The sequence below is a fragment of the Pipistrellus hanaki genome (genome assembly GCF_964339955.1).
Source record: "Pipistrellus hanaki genome assembly, chromosome: 11".
NCBI classification, from domain to species: domain Eukaryota; kingdom Metazoa; phylum Chordata; class Mammalia; order Chiroptera; family Vespertilionidae; genus Pipistrellus; species Pipistrellus hanaki.
This window is the reverse complement of record NC_140513.1, coordinates 6,754,589-6,769,071: the sequence shown is the minus strand read 5'-3', so window position 1 is coordinate 6,769,071 and position 14,483 is coordinate 6,754,589. Positions and strand designations below refer to the sequence as shown.

The 14,483-nt window shown below is 40.6% G+C and overlaps 1 protein-coding gene across 2 annotated transcripts in view; it reads right to left on the bottom strand.

The window, feature by feature from the left end:
• NR6A1 (nuclear receptor subfamily 6 group A member 1) overlaps window positions 1-13,596 on the bottom strand; it is a 142,318-nt gene extending 128,722 nt beyond the window's left edge. For both annotated transcript variants that reach the window (XM_084898387.1, XM_084898388.1), the window contains exon 1: window positions 13,311-13,596. In XM_084898387.1, the coding sequence (XP_084754513.1) occupies window positions 13,311-13,410 (100 nt within the window). In that variant the 5' untranslated portion in view covers window positions 13,411-13,596. The remainder of the gene's footprint in view (window positions 1-13,310) is intronic.
• Between the last annotated feature and the right edge of the window lie 887 nt (window positions 13,597-14,483).

The following is a 14,483-nucleotide window of genomic DNA, read 5'->3' as shown; positions in this document are numbered from 1 at the left end:
GGGCCTCTAGGCTGTAATAGAGAGAAGGCAGCCACAGAAGAGAGCCTAAGCACTGATCTGACCAAGATAGAGATACATTCAAGTGAGGCCTGGTACCAGAAATCTTAAAGATTCAAGGACAAAAGGCACTGGACAAAAGGCATTGAGAACAATTATCCCGAGAGAGAGAGAGAGAGAGAGAGAGAGAGAGAGAGAGAGAGAGAGAGAGAGAGAGAGAGAGAGAGAGAACACGAACGGACCATAGTGACTCAATTAGTACTGCTGACAGCCCTAGATTTTAGTATACAAGGTATCTTAGTGAACTGGTTGTTAACAGACTGGCTGTTCTAAAAATCTATTCCCCCCAAAACGAAAGAAAACATAAGATGGCCTGGGCAGAACTGTTATATCAAAAACTAAAATCTATCTCAATGTCCAACAATTAAAAACAATAAGCAATCATATTGCTATTAAAATTTTTAAGTAATTTCATGTCAAATAAATAAAGTTCAAAACATAAGATTTTAAAACAAAAAGCATAAAACTTAATGGTATATATAATCACAATAAGCAAAAACCAAGAATTTAAAGTCAGAAGAAAATATTTTAAAATTTTAATGGAAGTTACTTGGAGCAAGACTATAGGTAATTTCCCCTTAACTTTCTGTATTTTCTACAGTGACCAACCATTTCTTTATATATATATATATATATATGTGTGTGTGTGTGTGTGTGTGTGTGTGTGTGTGTGTGTGTATTTTTTATTGATTTTGTACGGAGAGGAACGGAGAGAGATAGAGAGTTAGAGACATCGATCAGCTGCCTCCTGCACACCCCCTACCGGGAATATGCCCGCAACCAAGGTACATGCCCTTGACCGGAATCGAACCCGGAACCCTTCAGTCTCGAAGCCGATGCTCTATCCATTGAGCCAAACCGGTTTCAGCAGTGACCAACGATTTCTAATTTTAAAACATTAGATTACCTAAACAGTTCACTCCTAGAGACCTAAGGGCTACAGGCAATTCAAACATAGAGCTAAGAGATCACACTATTTAAAATTTAAATACAAGATACAGCTAAAGCCCTTCTGCTTTTATTTATATGCAAGCACTTCCAACTGTGTTCCCCTGGCTATGTCCCTTAGGCAATGCTCTGAAGTTGCTTTACAAACAAGGCATTGGAAGCACTGAATATCACCCAACCACTAGTCTCATCTATGCTCCTGAAAACTAGCTTTGGAGAATAAATTTACAGTTGTTATTTCCCATGAATGCTCGGTAACTTTTTGAGTTTTTTACCAATAGGCACACTATATGAAAATCAAACTTACTTTGAAATATTTGGGAAAAGTTCACAGCAGATAGAAAATTTTATCTTCAAAAGGTAAATGCCTTTCTTCATCACATAGCACTTTCAGTAACTACTTGCCATCAGTTAGCTTTAAATTCCAGCCAGCCCAATTATCTCTCAGATTTATCTGCCAGCGAGTAAGGAAATATATTTTTGTGGGAAAGCAATTGTAATTTCCCACATTAGATGATTGATTAAGTTCTCTCCTCTAAAAGGCTGATTGGTTTCCTGGTGCCAGTAAAATGATTGATGAATATTTCAACTGCAGCTCCCTTGCTGCCCACCCCCCACTACACCCCTCCCCCATGCACTGCCGATCCTTTCCTGCTGGGTTCCCTTTTTACAGACCAACAGCATTTAAGGAGGTTTTGCAATTTTCCTTAATGAATCCATATTCTCAATGCTGAATGAGTTTTGCAAATAAAAAAATCCCTTTACAAGGAAAGAAGGAATACTCTGAAATTAACTATGAGTTTGAGTCAGTGAATGAAATTATACTTACAAGGGGTATAAATGGGAAGAAAGTGATCATGTTTAAAAAAAAAAAAAAAGATGATAATTATATCAATTTTCAAGTTTACACTATCAATAATCAACACTCTGGAACTTTAATTGCAAACATTTCTATAACATGAACCTGGAAAATGGAATTTTCATGTAAATTATGTGATCTCACAAACTTTAAGGCATCCAGGTATTCTAAAATCAGGACAGGGTAACAGTGTAAATGTTCTTTGAGAGAAGATTGAACAGCATCTGAAATGAAAATCATCCCTGAGAAATTGGCTGTTAGCACCATAGCTGCGTGCTTTTGGCAGGGCTTTCTTAATTGCAATTTTCTGTTTTACCCAATTCATTCCATCATCAAACTGAAAAATCCCTTCCGGGATTATCTAATTTAGCGCCTTCATTTTATAGGTGGGCCCATAGAGATGCGCCTTTGAAACAGAGCTAGAATCAGAACCCAGGCAAATCCCAGTCCCATCAACTATTTTCTGGGCCTCTCACAAATCCTTTCCTACTGAACTACATTGCCATCACAATCCATTAACCCACACTGCCACATCTTTCTCGCTCTCTCTTGGCTAGGAAGTCATTTTGTATATTTCACAAGCTTTGGGCTCTTATATTTCCATTTTCAAAGGATCACATCAACTTTCTTGGATTGGTTCTCCTCTCTTTTATGTAGCCAGTTTTTGTGTGGCAGAGTTTTTTTAAAAGGTACAAAAGACAAAGGCCATCTTTTCCTGAACTGCATTCCCCAATGCAGTCAAGCATATTTGTATGTATTCGGTGTATCTAGTCATTTTAGTGACAAGAAGGGCCACATTTACACACAGAAACCGCATTCTGGTTCCAGGAGGGCTCACAAAGCGTTGGACTTAGCTTTAATACACCTTTGACTTATATACTGATCCCAGCTGCCTTACTGACTAAAATACACATTCCCTTCCCTTATATTTTGTAGACTTCCTCTGACACCCTGCAAAGGATTCAGATTCCTAACCTGACCATTCCTTTTTTTCATTCATTCAACCTTCATGCAACGCAAATCTTTGTGCTTAGTGTAAAGGAAACAGATTCAAGATGTTATATCCCTGCCTTGCGTAGCTCAAAACCCCTTTCTTCCTTAGCACCCCCCTGAGATGTACTAAGGATTCTTTCTGATTCTGCAAAAATTGTTTTCTGGTCGGCTTATTGAAAGAAAAAAGTCACGTGCAACTTTTAAGAGTGGATCTGTCACTCTCTTAATCTACAGGGAGTTGATTTCTGGGCCTCCTCAACAGCTACAAATGCCCTGAATTCATGAGTGCTTCCTTTGGGGCAGATACTGTGCTTGGCACTTTACAGTCTTTGTCACTAATCCTAAGGACCCTAAAGTCAATTTCAGAAATGTTATAGTAGGGGGTGGGAGGTGTTAAATCTAGGAAACAAATTATTAATGCTGTTGCTGTGAAGTCTGGGGCTTAACTTCTGTGGTCTTCAGTTTTCACATCTATAAATTGGAGATGATAATAAAATACCTATCTCACAGGGTTATGAAGGTAATGTGTGTTAATACAGGTAAGGTGCTTCGAATATTATGTAACAAGCACTACATATGCTGGTAAATTTTAGCTACTATTATTAAATGAGAACACTAAAGTTCAGAGAAGTCAAGTGACAAAGTCACATAGCTGTGATCTTTGTTCTGCCACTCTCCGGAGTCTCTGCTCTTTCCCTCTCACACCATCATACAAAAATCCTTTCCTCCCCCCCTGAGCCTACTACAGCCACTTCCAAAAAACAAAGCCCTCTAAATAGATATCAGTGGGGGGTTCCCCCAGGTGGTTTATTATCCTACTAAAAAGGCATTTTAGAAGAAGGGTTGCAAGGCTTTGAAAGGAAGTCTCCTGACAGGTTAGATTTCTACAGTACAGCAAGAATATGGAAGAAAAAGTATCTGCCTCAATCATTAAGTTCAATAATTAAAGCGATTCACTTCAACTGATGAAGAATGCATTTAAAGATTTCATCCGAAATCTAACTTAAAATCCAAGTATTAAAATGAAAAAGGAAAGGACTGTTTCTCATGACTAAATGCTTTAAGAGGTACATTATGTGACACTCCAAGAACATCAAGATAATTACAGAGCTCTCAGGAAGGAAGCCCCAATCTCTCACTGATCTTTCATCACCCACCAAGCTTCATCTTGAATTCCGAGCCAGTAGCTCCTTTTTGTTATTCACATTGTTAGGTGACATTTCTCCTGCCAGCAATCTCACTACAGAATGAGTTCTACCTAGCAACTATCCTAAGGAATAAATCCCTAACTGTTTAACAACTTCAGTAATTGACTTACACTAAAATGTCACTCACACTAGGAAAGGGTATTATTCTTAAGCCAGGAGAGGAGCTGCTTCTCCTATACAGACTTTATTACCATCTCCCTCAGTGAAAACCAGGTTAAAAGTCAAGCCAATCTACAAAATGACAATACCAAAATAACAACTTTAGAAGACTCAATGAAAACCAAACATGTCTACTGAAAACAAATAGACAGACAAGCTGTTTTTGATGAAAGTTTTAAAAAGCAAGGTAGAATTTTTATCTCTTATAAATGGTTATTTTTATAGCAATGACCCTTAATAGTAAAAAAGTATTTTTGTGTTGTCAGATTTATTCCCATAGTTACAAATCTATCCTTTGTGAGAACACAGGTTCTATAGGAAATTTTCTGCCACAAGATAGTGAACAGGTTTCATATTAGCAGGTAACAAAATCTTATCAGAGAATTCAGTGAGGGTAAACTATAACACACTTCGTTTAGTCTCAAGCAAAGATAAAACTTAAATGGTCTGAACACATTTTTAATTTTATTCTTCTTCCGTAGCCCCTTTGGGGGGCGGGGGGCAGGGTGACAAAAAGAAAAACCCAAAGTAAATGAATACTAATAATATCTGGTAAATTCATCATTTTCTTACATATTAAGTTGATTAATTTAGAACAGAGGCTTTTTCACATATTTTGTCTGAGTGGACTTAACCTATATAAATTAACATTTTTATTAAAAATAACTATAATTTCCCAAAAAATAGTGAAAAGAGTAGCACTGTTTATAGTTTTGCTAATCTCTTAATATCAAGCTTAATTCTGTCAGCTAGATTCTCCTATATGCAATCAGTATGTTGTGATATATATTGTTTTGGTTGAGATATAGAGGCAGAACATTGATATGAGAGTACTTGCTTATTAAAATAATTACAGATATTTTTCAAAACTTAGTAAGTGCTGGTTTCTTAAAGGTTAGTTCAATGTGAAATTTAAAACCACCTCAATGAACTTTGTATACTCTTGTTACATTAAAATCCATTAGTCTAGCCCTGACTGCTTTGACTCAGTGGATAGAGCGTCGGCCTTCGGACTGAAGGGTCCCAGGTTTGATTCCATCTAGGGCATGTACTTTGGTTGTGGGCATATCCCCAGTAGGGGGTGTGCAGGAGGCAGCTGATCGTGATGTTTCTAACTCTCTATCCCTCTCCCTTCCTCTCTCTAAAAAACCAATAAAATATATTTTTAAAAAGTTCATTAGCCTACATAACATTTTGAACAGGTATTTACCCATGCAGGATTTTGTAATGTCATATACCCAGAGATTTGGAAAATACTCCTTTACTGAAATAAGATGATCTTCAAAATGTTATCATTTCCTTATACAATATTTTAAAATCCTATTTGTTAATATCACCACCAATCTCATTTAAAAAGGTAAGTATTGGGAAGCTGTCAAGCTCAGAGTGACAGAGACAAGATTGCCAACATGCTATTGTTGCTTGAAAGCTCAATTTTTATTCACCCGCAACAAATGTCAGGTTTTCTTGGATAACCGGCTCGCTGTTTATTTTCTTAAAAACTTTCTGCTAAATACCCAAATCTGAATAAACCATAGTTAGTTAATTGTTCTTTCAAGTAAAAATGGTGTTCCATTAAAAAAAAAAAAAAAAAAAGCAGTTAGTTCAGCTCACAACAAATGAGCTGCATATAACTTTTCTATTTTGGAATGCAGCAGAAATGGTTTGCATGTATTTGACATAGCATATCAAAAACAAATATACTCCAGGGTTGAGATTTAATAAAATTAATCATTTTTATTGCTTCATCTAAGACATTAAGTAAAAATGGCTTCTTTTTTTAAAATACAAATATATGGAGGTGAAGAATACAACTACTACTACGGTACTACAATTTGTTTTCTTGACTTCTGCTAAGGCACCAACAGTTTTGACCCTCCACTGTTTTTGCAACACCAGTGCAAATGTCAGCATGGCAAAAAAGACAAAAAATGTCAGTATTATTATAAAAACTGTTTTGAGCTCAAGAGCTTCCTTGAAAGGGTCTCGGGGACACCCCTAGAGGTCCATGGAACACAGTTTGAAAGCTACTGGTTTCAATAACACCGGTAAATAACAAATTTAATGACTCAATAAGTGGAAAGAGATTAAGTCTGAAACAATCCAGTAATGACGGATCAACAAATGATAAATGGTAGAAAATAATACAATCCAACTGAGTACTATTTTATTAATCATGTATAAATTTAAAAGGCAAGAAATGAGGAAACAGGATAAAAGGTATGTAAGGCTTCACAGAATTGTCCTGTTTTGTTTTTTCTCTTGTGACAGAAAAACTAAACTGCATAAATTGGAGTTCATTTAGGCCTCCCCTCCCCCCAATACAAGTGTATGACGGTGAAGAATACAATGACTACTACTATAGTTCAGTGCCTTCATTGTGATAAAAAAAATAAAATAAAATAAAAGAACACTGCATCTGATCCTATGCAGCATAAGGAATTAACAGAAATGATCAAGTCTGAGTTTTTAATATTTCCAAGATGATACAGCTTCAGGATTGAAATAAGTGCATGAACAAATAAAATTCTTTTTAATGTTTTCCCTTTTATTGAATTTATTGGGGTAACACTGAAAATTTAATTTTTTAATGAAAACTCAATACAGGTTAAGTAGTTCCTTCCTGAAATAGTTTGTCCTTCATTTTGGCACAGATTTGTCACTGAAATGTTTCCTGAGTCTTAAACTAAGACTCAAAGGAAATATCATAGGAAGTTTAAACATCAGTTAAATCAATCACGTCCGTTTTCAATCAATAGTTTCAGAGGAAAACATAAAGAACACAGATTTTGACACTACAATGATGGATTGAAAGAGCAGGTAAAACCCACTAGTAGACCTATAAAACGCTTCAGACTAAAATTGTATGGTACTATGAAACATAAGGAGTTGGAAATAAATAGCTGAGAAAGCTACCTCTTCCTCATGAGGAATTTAGTTGTGCATTTCTCTCTCAAATGCAAATCTTGAGTATATTTTTAAATGAATTATAAATCATTTCCAATGTAATTAGTCGTTCGAGCAAGTATCTCTGTTTAATACTTCTTCTGCTAATAGAATCACTACAGTTCCAATAAGCTAAAGGTTATTGTGCAATTCCCTCTATCCCTATTATCACTTTGGCAATGACAGCAAAGTCACTATTCCGGTTCAAACCACCCACAGAGTATATCTTCTAATCAAACCACCAGGATTTGTTTCCAGAATACATTACATGTTGCTGTCTAGGGAATTGGTTTTGGAAACATTACACTCACCAGCTGACTTATCAACAGTGCCCATAGAATTGACACCAACTTAAAGGCAAGAATCCTTCCAGAAAACATAAAAATATGCTACTACTGCCATCTGCGGTTTATGCTTGAATAGCTTCTCTGGTGTAAACAAACTTAAGGGTATTCAATTCGCAATTAGGATCCAAAGACTCATTATTTGAAGGTACTTCTTAAAGTTAACTCAATATAACAAATTGTATATGAGAGAAGAATTTGTAGTTCTCTTTAAACTTATATAATGAGTAAGGGGAAAAACCACAAAATACCCTGAATGAAAATGGTTATAGTGTCTAAGGACTAAGTTTTGTTTTCCCCAAATTTCCACACTCCTAAGGAAATTCAAAGACTTGATGCTTCCTGTGAATTTATAATTAGGATAACTTCTCTTAAAATAGTGATTGTCAATATTAAAACATTTCCAAAAATTTTTAAGAAATCCAGGGATTTCTTAGACAAGAGAATTTGGTCAGTTTGCTTCCTTCAAGATAAATTTTAAAGATTCAATTATTTGTATAATTTTTTTAAGTACAAAAATTCCAAAATGCAAATGAAGCCTTAAAGTAGGTTATTTTCACAACTTAATTTTCTCTCAGTTTGCTTTCTCAAATGACAACCACTGTAGCTTAGGGATCAAAAGATTTGGTGCAGCTGGGGGTGGGGTAAAAGGCAATTCAGCTTCCCAACAGCCAGCTGAGGAAATCCTGGTTCTCTCCCCAACTAAATCACTGTTAATTAGAATTGCTGGGTTACATAGTAAAGTCTTATTTAAATAATCGTAACGGGGGAAGGGGGGTCTGTTTTCTTGAGAAACTGTTCCACGCAGGCTACTATTGTTTAACAGCAGGTAATAAGGAAATAAAGTACGAAATTCTTTAAAATAAAGTTCTCTATTCTATAGTTATTTCTAAACCACACTGAAAAAGTTAGAGACAACGTGTTTTGTTTTTCTTCTAACTTTACATTATTAAGGAAACTAATGTCTAACAGGCTTATCTTTTTCATAAAGACAAGCCATGTTGGAAAACAAGCAATAAATAAACAGCAGGCTGATTCTATGAGTACTGTAGATCAAAGTTACATTAAGAACTTTTTTTTAAGTGTGAGAGATCAAGCTCAGATGAATCTGAAACATCAGCTCAACACAAGATAAAGAATTACGAGCTCAATACTTCTTGCCGACTTTTAATAATTCTGGTATTTCTAAACCCTAGTTATCAATCAAAGGCATCCATAACCCCATAAGAAATTACCTGAGCCAGGAAAAGCTGATATTAAGAATATGAAAGTTTAAAAGAATGTATTTTCTTTCACAATGAGTTGGTTTTATAAATACTTTCAAAGTACAACAGAGAAATAGGTATATTATAGCACTCTTGTGTGGATAAATTCAGTAGTTACCTTCTGTTTAAAATTGTTCTAAGGGCACTCTTATTCTTTGATGAAATGAAAGCTTTGTTTTTATCTGTTGAGTCAGAATTCTGATTTTCCTGATTATGACCCTTTACACATAAACAATGACTGGTTCACATACACACCAAAAAAAGCATTTTTATTGTTCTCCTTTAAAAAAAAGATTGGACCAAAAATTTAAATGTATTCTGAAAAGGTATTTTCTCAAATTTAACTTTCAACATGGAAGAAATACTTAAACTGAAATGTCATTTAACTTGGCTACAACACAAAAATAAACATAAGAACAAAACAAAATAGTAATAATAAGGCCCCTAAAATGTAGTTGAGCATGCTGAAAAGGAAGTCTCCTATGTCAAAGAGGCTGTCCTTAATTCTGAAGCCAAAAGCTGCCATCTGACCACAATTCATTAATGGACCAATTTATTCAAACAAACTAATAAATACCTAACCTAGTCATAATACAGGATGAAATTCACTCACACAGTTCCAGGCCCCAAAACATGCAAACATCGTTAGCGATTTAAACCCGACTTGCATAACAAGCACTGTAAGTGGTATAAGAAACCCCTTAGCAGTATCATAGTAGTTGGCATTTCTACCCTCCATCCCCCCACTAACCAAAATGACGTATTTTATTTTCTGCCTTTGCTCCACAACCTCGGTAAAAGGAAAAAGGAACCAAGAAATTATGAATAAAATATGGGAATGCATGATTTGGGCATATTTTAGGAAATGTACGTGTTCTTTTTCATTAGCTGCCATCTCAGTCCTTCTCATCTAATTCCTGTTCACACACACATCCTTCTGCTATAACATTCAGAATGACTTACAGATTAGAAAGCATGTCATGATCAGATTTTGATCACATGAAACAGAAATACTCAAAAAAGAATTTGGTGGGTGGTAAATCTAAGTTTGGAAATGTGGTCCTCTCACATTACTGCTATTCAAAAATCAAAAGTGAATCTGCTCACTGTTGCTTTTCATGTTCTTTGGAGGTCAGAGGACCTACCCCCCCACCCCCCCAACAAAACCAACCTGTGTGCTGCTTGTTCCAAAGAAAAACATCACTAGAGCATGCATTTTTTTAAATGAAAGTAGAAATTTTTTAGGTAATTTAGAATTAACTTTCAAAGTCACAAACTGAAATTAAATTGTCATGGAAAACACTTGCTAATTTATTTTCAGGAATAACATTTGGATGGCAGGGCCATAGCAGGAAAAGGGCATCCGATTATTTAGTGAACTTTTTGCATTTCTCCTAAAGTGTAATTATATAAAACATGCTTTTAATGGCTTATAACCTTTCTTTACTTGAAATGTTTAAGTCTAATTCCTCATTTTCTTAAAATAAAACAAATGTAATATACTTAAGTCATTCATTTTCCTTTGAAACCCCAAAAGGGAGCAGTCCTCTAAATTAGTTCATTTTTGTTATGAAAACCTAAAAGCAACAACTGTAAATATCTAGTGGAGTTAGCACAGGGAATTCCTGGAAGGGTGATGGTGCATCAAAAGACTAGCAGCTCTGTTCTGATAGAATAATAAAAGCCATTTAAAGGACTGTAAATTCAACATCAATGGCGTTTCCGACAGGAAAACATTGCTAAAATTCCACCTCCAGTTTATTTCTTCATGCCAGAAACCAAAAGATAATTATCTACTGCAAATATTTCATACAAAGTGATTATCAGTCGGTAGGATAAAAAGTGAGAAAATTTCATTTTCTCTGCTTAGAACTTAAGCAATTTCCTTTACTTTTAGAGAAAAATAAAATTAAGAAAGTATAAAAGAAAAAAAATATCCCCACCATTCCAGAGATAAACTTTCCTTTTCTTTCGTTTGTTTTTGTGTGTGTGACTTTTCTGTGAGCATGTTATTGAGATAATGAACATAAGCTGTAAAACAGAACACAATGCTCATTTTTACCCTGAAAAATAAAGCATCCTACAAGTCTGTTTCATGTATTTTTTAAGCTCATCAAAGTGCCAAAAGACCATTGTGTTTTAGAGAAAAAGAAAATATTTATAGCACTAAATAGGACTGATGTAAAATATTAAAGCCACCTTAGCCTAAGTGGATTACTCCATAACAGTTTTTTGAATGGTTCTGAGCAATTGAGGAAATGAGACTATGAATAGGAAATTTGATTAAGAGTTAACATTACCATTGGGTTCTTTAAAATGTATTAATGAATAATTAATAGCAAGTGCAGTTCCTAGGCTTCCCTTACAACAATATTCTCAGTAGAATTTAAGTCTGCAGCAAAATCCATCACGTGTTATGCAAAGGTGGGTACAGGAAGTATACACACAGAGAAAAGCATTATGAGAAATACATTACTGTGGGCTATAAGATCTGGGCTTGGGTAAAAAAATCAGCATGGTAAAATTTAGATCAGATTTATAACATTCTCACTTTAATACCAAACCAAATCTCCACTTTAAAGGCTTGAAAAGTTAAAAGCGTTAAAGAAACCCTTTGTTCCAGTATACTGTCTCCTACCCTAACTAGATTCCAGCCTCCTTTGTGACGCGGGATTTTATTGATCTCAAACATGTTCACATTCAGAAATTAGTCTCCAAAGACATCCCAAGAGGCTGCCGGCCACCTATATACCGCACATCAAGACATGTTAAAAAAGGACAAGAGCTTTGAAAACATATCACTCTTGGGTCAGCAACATCAAGTGAAGTTAACCAGGCTCTCCTCTAAACACACTTTTCTCTTAACTGGTAAAAACAGCACGTCCCCTGAACTGACAGTATATGTATGAAGGTTCAGATCCACCCAAAGAGTCCTTCCGTAGTTCCTCATTCGTTCAACAACTGAGCGCCTAAGTGACCTATATCCAGGTTCCTCTCCTCCCACCTGCCAGGTCACTATCCCGACTGAGAAACTTCTTGTCGGAGCAGTTAATTTTTAGTGCCTCCTAACTGTCCCGGGTGTTTGCATTCAATTTGAAATCTGTTACTTGTTAGGCACTGTTCGGTCCTAGATCTTGCAGGGAATTGCGAGTTTATGGCGCAGAGAGGGGAGGAGGCGAGCATCTCGGAGAGCCTGCCCTTTATTCGGAAATGAGATGTGAAAGGTGGAAGGCAGGGCAAATAAATAAATAAATCGGGTTTGCCGCCGGAGCGTTTGCCGGCCCGAACGGGCACCCTTTGTAATGCGGGCCTCCCGGGGCTATCGCCCGCGCTAATTGCTCCAGGGCGCTTTCCAAGTTCAAAAGTTCACCTTTTACGACCCCACAAAAGCTCCTTACACGTTACCAATAAAAACATCCCGCGGCAAACACTGGGGGGGTGGGTGGGGGGGGGGGAGGGGTATCAAACAGATACAAATGAAACATCCCGCCGCAGGGGGAGGGAGCCGGGCGGATGCGGGGAGCCGAGGACTGGGCCGGCGGGGGCAGGGGGTGCGGCGGGGAGCCCGGGCCGGGCCGGGGGAGGCACTCCCTGGGCTCGGGGCCCTGGATGGCGAGAGGACCGGGAGGAACGAGGTGGGGCGAGCGCGGCCCCGGACCCGGCCGGAGACACGGGGAGACAGGTGTCCCCCCAACACCCGACCGGGACCGAGAGCCGAGCCCGCAGAAAGTTGTCGCCTGGCAGAGGAGGGAAGGGAGCGGGGAAAAACGGGGTGCGGAGCGGGCACCAGCGGGGCAGAAGAGGGGACACAGAGGTGGAGGGTCGCGGTAGCAGAGGGCGCGAGGAAAGAGGCTCCAGGAAGGTGCGGGGCCGAGGGGACCAAGGGGACGAGGGTGTGGCGTCGGGTCAGCGGAACGAGGAGGGAGCGTCAGCGGGGGCGGAGGGACCCGCGTGGGGAGGCCGAGGGGACCGGGGTGGGGGTGGGGAGTGGGGCTGGGGGGAGGGGACGGCTCCGCGCTGAAGGGACCCAATGGGGGAGCGGCCCCCCGCGGAGGGGACCCAGGGGGCAGGAAGAGGAGGCTCTGAGCCCAGGAGACCCGAGGGGGAGGGGAAGCCCCCACTGACGGGACGCGAGATGGGGGATGGGGGTTGAGGGGGTGGGGGTTGGGGGAGGATCGCACTGAGGGGACGCGGACCCCGGGAGGGTCTGCCATGACGGGACCTGGGGGTGGGGGGGTCCCGCAGAGGGGACAGGGAGGGGGGAGGAGGAAGAGCGGGGAGGGAAATGAAGGTCCGAGTAGAGGGAACCAGGCGGGGGGAGGATCTGCGCGGAGGAGAGCCCGGAGAAGGCGGCTCCACACTGAGGAAGACAGGGGAGGAGTGGGAGGTGCGCGCCGAGGGGACCGGGTGAAGGTCCATGCGCCGTAGCCTCCCGGGGTGCTAGGAGGCGGAGGGAAGGGGTCTCCCGGGTCAGGGGACACGGGGCTGGGTCCAGGTGGGCCCGGCCAGACTCTGCACGCCCTTCACCCACCGTTGCGCGGCGGCGGAGGGAGCGCGGCGGGCGGCTCCAGGAACCCCGTGGAGCCCCCGCCGCCTGCCCCTCCGCTCGGAGGCCGTTCGTCCCGCTCCATGCGGCGGTGCTCAGGGCCCGCGCTCGGCTCGCCGCTCCGCCATGACCGGCGCCCTCGTCGTCGTCGCCGTCCGCCAGGGGGAGGGGGCTGTCAGGGGCCGGCGGGCTCCCGGCCGCCGCGCTCTCTGGGCCCCTAGCCGCCCGGCTCCGCGCCCCTCCGCGCCGCGCCCCCTCAGCACTGGCCAGCTCCCTCCCCCGACGTCACGCGCCGCGGCCACGCACGGGCCCGCGGGGCACGCTGGGAGTTGGAGTCTGCCCGGCGAGGCCGGCCGCGCGGGACTCCAGCAACTGCAGGGGTGGAAAGAACAATGTAGCAGCTCTGAAGAACTGAAAAGCCAAAGCCTGCTTCAATCTCGAAACTCTAATAAATACTTCCTCTATATAAAAGGGTATATATGACTTCGGGGCCTTTTCTTTGTTGTGATTTATCCATAGTCAACTTTCCTTATGACTCCTGGAACCCCCTCGCGATGACAATGGGTCTTTCCTAGGAGGTGGGTCGCAAAGGAACCGCTGAGCACGTGCAACGAAGCCCAGCCTCCGGGGCGGGGTTGGCGGGGGTGGAGTTTGGGGGTATTCACGGGGACCTTCCTCTGCGGCTTCGGGACAAATTGGACCCGAGATTAAAGGGTCGGAGTTTAACTCGAGGTGACTGCGTTCGAATGCAAATAGAATCTATAAAACTCTGCTTTCCGGGGTGGTCTTTAAAGGCTTTTACCTCCGGGTGGGCGGGAAAGACAAAAGTTTCTCTTCCTCCTCTTTCATTTTCCACCTGCCCCTTGGAACGGAATGGCAAACGAAACTCCCAGGCCATTGATGCCATTAAAGAAACTCTAGAGATCAACCAAAGGACTTGTGTGCATGCATATAAGCCTAACCAGTGGCCATGGACAACAGGGAGGTGGGGGCATATGTGAGGAGGGGTTTGGGATGGGAATGGGGGGGTGAGGACAATTATATGATACCATAATCAATAATAAACATATAAAAAGAAACTCTATAAAAACTGGTGTCTTGAAGCTCTCGATTTGAGGGGCTCCTTACCCACCCTTGTACCCCTTCTCTTCTAAGTTT